General features: G+C 44.0%; 1 protein-coding gene across 2 annotated transcripts; it reads right to left on the reverse strand.

The window, feature by feature from the left end:
• Positions 1-247: 247 nt before the first annotated feature.
• On the reverse strand, positions 248-5210 carry LOC123101958 (BEL1-like homeodomain protein 7). 2 transcript variants are annotated; one of them, XM_044523205.1, is made up of 6 exons: positions 4978-5210; positions 3989-4065; positions 2330-3282; positions 1671-2047; positions 1507-1567; positions 248-1229 (listed from the first exon to the last, which is right to left on the reverse strand). In XM_044523205.1, exons 3-6 carry the CDS (start codon positions 3194-3196, stop codon positions 582-584), a joined length of 1953 nt encoding a protein of 650 aa, XP_044379140.1. In that variant the 5' UTR covers positions 3197-3282; positions 3989-4065; positions 4978-5210; the 3' UTR covers positions 248-581. The 2 variants fall into 2 exon arrangements, with proteins under 2 accessions (XP_044379140.1, XP_044379142.1); XM_044523207.1 differs by having other exon boundaries at positions 4881-5043.
• Between the last annotated feature and the right edge of the window lie 2241 nt (positions 5211-7451).

Consider the following 7451-nt stretch of genomic DNA (forward strand, 5'->3'; position numbering starts at 1 on the left):
TTGTTTAGATTCAGTATGTTTTAATTCAAATTTGAAGGTTGTAGAGGAGATTTTCCTGTGCAGTAAATAGCTTCATGAAGAAATAATTTGTTCTTCCATCTCATTTTGTTTGTAACAGATTGTTCGCTTCATGAAGAGCATGGGCTTGCCCTCTCGTTGCATCTTGAATGGAAAAGCGAAGTATTTCGATCACCCTTAGCTGGCAAATACTTTACAATACTGGGCACAAGATATGGAGGGTAGAAAAGAAGAAGAATAGCCATCATTTAGCAATGTATACTATCACCCTGAAGTGGCCATTACTTTACAATACTGAGCACAAGCTTTTACACGTATAGTAAATTGCATTTTATCTTTACAAAAGATTTTCCATCTTTACCCCCTATCACCCCCACCACCTACGCTTTATATTACATTTCCTGCTATACCCCCTCTCCTGTATCAAATGGCAACTACAAAGCTACAACCCCATGCTCTTGCAGGCATGTTATTATTCTGCCACTAGGAGTTTCTTTTACAAATGCTGTCACCCCCCACCCAATCTTTGTGTCAATGGTCCTGATCTGATGTACCATCATGATTCAGGCCACAAAATCATGCAAAAGAGGCGATTGCTCGAAGCGTTGCCGCTGATCCATCTGGTTCAAAGATTCGTAGTCCGAAGATGCAATGCTAACACCGAGAGGAGCACCGGCATTGTAGATGTCATCGTCACTGACACCGGGAAAGTTTGCTTGGGCATTCGGAACCGAGAGACCGCTGCCAGAATGCTGTAGGCCCAGCGTTAGCGATACGTTGCCGTTTCCGTACCTCCCAAGTTCTGCCAAGTGGTAAGCCATGAACCGCGCGTTCTCGTCCGAGTGCTGCGCGACGGCGTTGTGGAGGAGGAGGCCTCCATCCGCCTCACCGGATCGCTGATCCTTCATCATCAGGTTCATGAAACTGTCATCAGGGTTGGCCTCGTTCTGGAAGCTAACAGGTGCCCCGCCAACATTCATAGTTCCCATGCTGGCTCTCGACTCGCTTAGCTGGCTGGTCTCGCAAACCCGAGCCCTGGCGTTCTTCAGATCTTCATTCTCTTCTGAAGATGCCACTTTGTTCTTGCTTCTCGACACATTGTCAGAGGAAGAGTTGGAGTCTTGCTCCAGATCACCGGTCTCTTCTTTGTACATGTCTTCAATCATTGGTTTCCAAAGGCGGACACGAGCGTTTATGAACCAATTCGAAATCTGGAAAAGCATGAAAGAATAAAATAAATATCCTTGAAGAAACACAGATAGCTGTTATAAGGAGAAAATGCAAGTTGTAGGTTTTATGCTGTGGTTGGACACAAATAAATAATGAGAAATAAAATACAAGCAAGTACACCGTGCAGTGGTACAAACTTTGAAGACAAGTAAAGTACTCTGATATTTCTACGTTTATTCGAATTGCAAGATTTTTTCAGAAATAAAATCAAGTGTAGATCAATGATTCAGCACAGGAAAAGACAATGGTATATATTACCTGACTCCTTGTCAAGCCAGTCTGCCTTGCAAGCATTAACTTTTCAGAATCTTTTGGATACCTGCAAAAGATTTATGAAGAATGATAAGACACGAGAACAAATGGTCTTGACAGAAAAAGAAACAACAACAAATGGATTAAACTTCATGAAGAAAGATACTTACGGGTGAAGGAAGTGTTCGAAGAGCCAAGCACGAAGAACTGTAACCGAGTTTTCAGGCAGTCCCCTCTGCGGTCTCCAGGCATTCTGAGGAATCATACCGTACTGTTGGAAAGCACGCTGTTGCCTTAGCTGCTGATCAATGTACCGAAGACGGGTCAATTTGCCTTCCTTGCTAGACGAATTTTCTTCCTCGCCGAGCTTCTTCCTGATAACATTGATCTGATCATTGATAGCGTCCTTCAAGCACCGGAAATGTCGTGAGATTGTCTGCAGAGCAACTGCCGTGTAAGGCTTGGCAGATCCGGGCCCAGCCACCATGTCAAAAGATGCAACCACATTTTGCATTTGGTGGTAATAGTGCTTGTATTTCCGGTCCACCTGAAATATAAATTTTTATCTTAATGTTAGAATAATTTACTACGGTAACAAAAAACACTGTGCAAAATACAAAGCAACATTCATTCTTAATGGATAGAAGCTACTATGTCAGTCTGATCCAGAATCTACCAGCCAATTCGCTAACATCAACGTGTTAAAAGTCAAACTAATCGGTTAGACATACTGACAGTCAGTGTCAGTAAACAGAAATCTGCATTGAGTTGTTTGTATTTCAGAAGAAAGAAAGGTACAAGCAGCAATTGAACATAGTCACCAACCCACCTCATCCAACATTGCCATCAGTTTGGCCATCTTGTTCTGAAGCTCTTGCTTCTCAGCAGTGGACAGCTCAGGTGCTGCATTTGCGCCGGATTCTTGCGATGCGCCCTCGCTTTTTGGCCCTCCATCGGTCTCTTTGCCATCTGCTTTACCAGGTTCAGCTTGCTCTTTCTGAGCTTTCTGTTTGATGTTCTTCCAAACATTCACAACTTCATCTAGCACTTCTTGAGCTGCCTTGAGATACCTCGAGTGCCGGATCGCACGAGAGGCCTCAGACTGCATGTTCTTCATCCGGATGTCGTCTATTCTAAGGCTTTCCTGGTAAGAGTTTGGCGTCAACATGTCTGGTTTGATAGACCAGTATGGCAAGGACGGCGCGAGGATTTGTGTGTTGAGGCTCAGAGACAGCCCTTGGCCTTGGCCTTGGCCTTGCCCTACCGGAACATCCGACGAGTCATGGTTGTTCAGGACACCAAACTCGAACTGTGCACCATTGTGGGGATCATCGTGGATGAGTTCAGCACCACCACTCTGTGCCCCATCCATCATATGCATCAACATCTCATTCTTCATATCTTTCACATGACCAAACGAGCGTTGCCCATGGTGGGAAGCAAGCATGTCCTGCGACTCCCTTGCCGATGAGTCCTGGGACATTGCAGAATGATGGCCATGGCCAGGCATCTCCATGAAATTCTGCTGAGTCTGCAGAATGCCGCTGAACTCAGTGTATGGCCCAGAAGATGGATTGTTGAGATAGAGCAAGTTGCCCAGAGCAGACGACATCGGATAGGATGCACCACCCGGGTCTCTTGAGTACATGTCTTGCGACTCTCTTTCGCTGCCAGGGCTCGAGTAGTAAGTAGCCATCTCTCTTTTACTGACCAAGATCACCGTGAAGCATAGATATTATTAACAACCAGTAGCAAGTTTCAGTAGAAGATCAATCCAACCTCCTGCAATCGACATAAATGAAATGGGCTGATAAGAATATGCAACCAAGTTTTAAAATCTGAGCAAGTATTCTTTTTACTGATGTAAAAAAAAAGGTACTGCAAGTGTTTGTAAAGCAGTTGAATAAAAGATCTCCACAACACTCTGAACGTGAAAAGTTTGACAACCAAAAAACAGCTTGCTCTGCAGTGGAAGCAGTAGCAAAACAGAGGTCAGTCTTCACAAGTTGGAAATCAAAACTGAGGTTCAGGCCCGGTTTTGGCAGGATTTAACCAAGTCTGTTTGAAATGCAGTCCTCTGCAAAAAATTTGCTCGAGAAGTGGGATTTTTGCAAGGTTCTGGCAGGAACTGACACCGTGACGTGCGAATTTGCAGGCTAAAGGTACAAGTGGTCCTTCAAACTTTCAGATTGGATCAAGAAAGTTTTGGGCTCTGTGCTCCTCCTTTGTTATCAGGATAACAGGAATATATGCTTGTGAATTCCTACTGTTATACCAACCCAAGTAGCCGGATAACACAAGTAACCAGAATCAAATCATTGCACCAGTGTATTCCTTTTTTTCATTCATTCAAGAATCATATGGACAACGCCACGGTCTTACTGCGGAAAAACCGCGGCCATACGAGAAAAAGGAAAATTGCATAGATAACTAGAGTTTCAGCGAACGATTATCGAGTGATTAGTTACCGATCGTTTGCCAGGAGTACCTTGTTAAACCAACATGAAACCCCTCGAAGATGCTCCGCTACCGCGTTACCGATGTGACTGTGGCTTCCTGATCAATCTGCAAGAAGAGATGAACCTGCTCAGCATAGTTGGTCGCCGAAATTCTGTTTGAATACTTGATTTTACGATGCGAAAGAGGCAGCAGAGCCAGGAGGAAACTCCAAGGCAGCAAGTTCGCAGTTTACAAGCTAGTACTACTTGATAAAGCTAAAATAACCACCCCTTAGTTTTGATAAAACAAAAGAGGTAGGATTTGATTAGCACCAAGAATCTTCTATAGTGTGGTGACTCAACACAATAACAGCTTGAAAAAGGCAATTGTAACAGGAAACAGAGCCTTTGAAGAGCTGGACTTGATGAAAGGAGGAAATCAAGGAGAAAGACAAAAGGACTTTTACAATTTGGCCAGCAATCACAAAATCCCCTCCACAGATAATAAGCTCAAATTACAGGCCAAGAAACGAACATGCTGCTGTAGAGAGGAAAACAGAGAGCTTGGCAATTTGAGAAGGGAAAAGAGAGAGAGAAGATATCACATAATTCAGAGGGAAAAAGACTGAAAGAACATAATACGCACCAAGAAAGGCAGGAGCTATAATAATAAAGGTAATAAAAAGGATAAAAGGGGGCCATATTTTTCTCCTGAACTTTCAATTCCTCGAGAAAATCCAACCGCCTCAGAATCGACTGGCACCCGTGCAAAATCCCCGAACACCGAAAAAACGAGCTCAAAATTCAGAAGGCGTAGCAGAGCCCTACTTCTACAAATCCAGGAAATCGGAAGCATGGACAAGAAGAGCACAATTCAGCGAAACCCTATCATCGGACTGGAAGCAGACAAGGGCAAAGACGAAGGTAAGCAAGCAGCCATACATGCAAGAAGAAGCAGAGAAGGTGCAGCCGCAGGGAGACGGAGGCGCAGAGCAAGGGAGGGAAGGTCATAAGAAAATGGAAGGGAGGGAGGGGAGACCTGGGGGCGAGGGTGTGCTCCTCGTGGGGGGCAGGCACAAGAAGAAGAAGAAGATTGCATCCAAAGCTGATCTCCTCCTCCTCCACCAGTCTATGGAGAGAGTAAGATAGAGGGAGAGAGGGAGAGGAGAGGGGTGAGAGGAGGGGGTGGGGAGAAAGATAATCGATCCTCCCAATATGGGGACAAAATCAGATCCCAGGATTAAAATACCCAAAAAACCAGAGCTCAAAGGGAGAAAAAGCTCCTCCCTTTCTCTCTCTCTCTCTCTCTCTTGCTCTGTTTCTTCCCTCAGAGTTCAGGCCCCTCTCTCTCCCTCTCCCTATCTACTGTGCAGCAGCTGTGTGGCTTGCTGCCTAATTAAAATAAATAAAAAAAGAAAAAAAGAAAGGTGAGCTCAGAGAGACCACCCACTAACAGCACAGCAGCACCAAATATGGAATAATTTGGTTTCCTGATTTACTATTATTATTAGTTGGTGTGGACTGGGCAAGAAGATTATTAGTATGTTGGAGTATGTATGTCTACTCTTCCCTTCCCTTGCCCTTTAACTAACCTTCTCCTCCCCCAACTGCTGCCGCTTGGAGCCATTTGCTGGTGTAACCACCGCAAGTTCCGGCTACTTGTCGTCGTCCCCTTGTTTCTCCCTTCACGATAAAGTCTATGCTATACCACAATTTCCACACACATAAAAAAACACAAACAAGCAAATAAAATTCCAGAGCTGTTTTTCTTTGAGACAGAGCAAAAAAAAGTTCAGGGTTTTCATCCTGCAGCTGAAGCAGAACCACCGGCGGTAGTGCAGCTTGGCTTTTGGTTTTGGTGCCAGCTAATGGAGATATGCAAGCAGGATCACCAAATCATTTGGGATTGAGGGGGATTCATCACGTGTGACATCAACACCCCAATGGGAGGGAGAAAACAATTAGTGGTGGGGTTCTTGGCCTGGCCTGGCCTTGGGTGGTGAATGTGGTCCACCAGCCAAGTTCATCCTCTCCCTCTATAACTCTCTCTTGCTTGTTTGGAGTGCTGTCTTGAACTCAATTCAAGGCCCTTGAATGGATTCGAGAAGTGGCATCCCAATTGAGGCGGCGGATCCCTTCTCGGCGCGGCGCAGAGAACATGGACGAATTTGGGCTAAATTTTGCATGAGCAGAATAGAAGGAATGTCACCACCCATCATATATGGAACTAACTAAAGTTCTGGGGGCAGAATGTTCCAGCATGCTGCCCAAAATATCATTCTGTTTTCTCACATACTTCCTATGTAATGGTCTAAAGCGTCTGATATTTGTTTACGGAGGGAGTATACGTTCTAAAGCAATGTAAAAATTTAGCTCATACAAAGATATTTTTTAAAACCACTCTACTTTACTTGCCTCTCCAGTAAAAACAGCACTAATGTTGTCATGAAGACCAATTATCTTTACTGTCTTCCTTACGGCGAAGTTACGTTGCCGCTCGCTCTTTTTCATCGTGGTTACCGCGCCATGGCCACGCCATATATATATATATATATATATATATATATATATATATATATATATATATATATATATGTATTCAATGACCTTAGCGCACACGTGATCCGTGATTTAGACACAATCCAGCGAACCAGGAGAGCAGCAGCGCCAATTAAGTGCGGTCGCTAATGGTGGTTAACCCAGTAACCTCTCTTCAAATCAAAGGCAGGGGGGAGGGGGTCTTGCTGCGCACACATTGAGGTTGGGAGTGGGTATTGTGGTCAGATGGATGGATGGATGCCCTCCTCCATCTCCTAACAACCAGTGGGTGGACCTAAATCCCAATCCAACACTTGTCTTGGACTTTAAATTAGAAATGCCACCCCCTACCTGCTGCCTTCCCTTTTTATCCTACTACTACTAGTACTGCTAGCCTCTTCTTCTACCATCTTCTTTTTTACTTTCTGGTAACCACCCACTAATTACCCTTTTTTCACCTTTTTAGCTAGTCATCACGATAGCATATTTTAAGCATGATGCAGTTCCATCAAAATGTAAAGATGGCAAGAAAAAGAACTATTTCATGATTATTGCAGCAGCAATCAAACCTCATATTTGCATCCTGATATCAAGATGAGGAAGGTGGTGCAGTTGTAGGGCATAAAGCACCCCAGAGCACAATAAACAAGTAAATGATTGAGCAATATGTAACTAATTAATCGGCGTGAGAAACCTTATGGTGCCTTGTTAGTGAAGATACACGCTTGGATTGGCTGTTAATTAGTTTCTCAGGGCATACCAGACCAAGAGGAGTTTCCTTGCAAGTTGTGGCTGGTTCTAGCAAGCATCGATTGCCGATATCTTAATTAAATGAGCGGGTTTACGATAAAATAATTGGCATGAGTGAAACTAATTATTGAGCTGGGTCCAACTAATAGCCGTTTATGGATTATAAATATTTCATTCATGCAAAACAAACAGAGCATCAATGAAACTGCCATCTAACTCCCAACC

The sequence above is a fragment of the Triticum aestivum genome, chromosome 5A, assembly GCF_018294505.1.
Source record: "Triticum aestivum cultivar Chinese Spring chromosome 5A, IWGSC CS RefSeq v2.1, whole genome shotgun sequence".
Lineage (NCBI taxonomy): Eukaryota > Viridiplantae > Streptophyta > Magnoliopsida > Poales > Poaceae > Triticum > Triticum aestivum.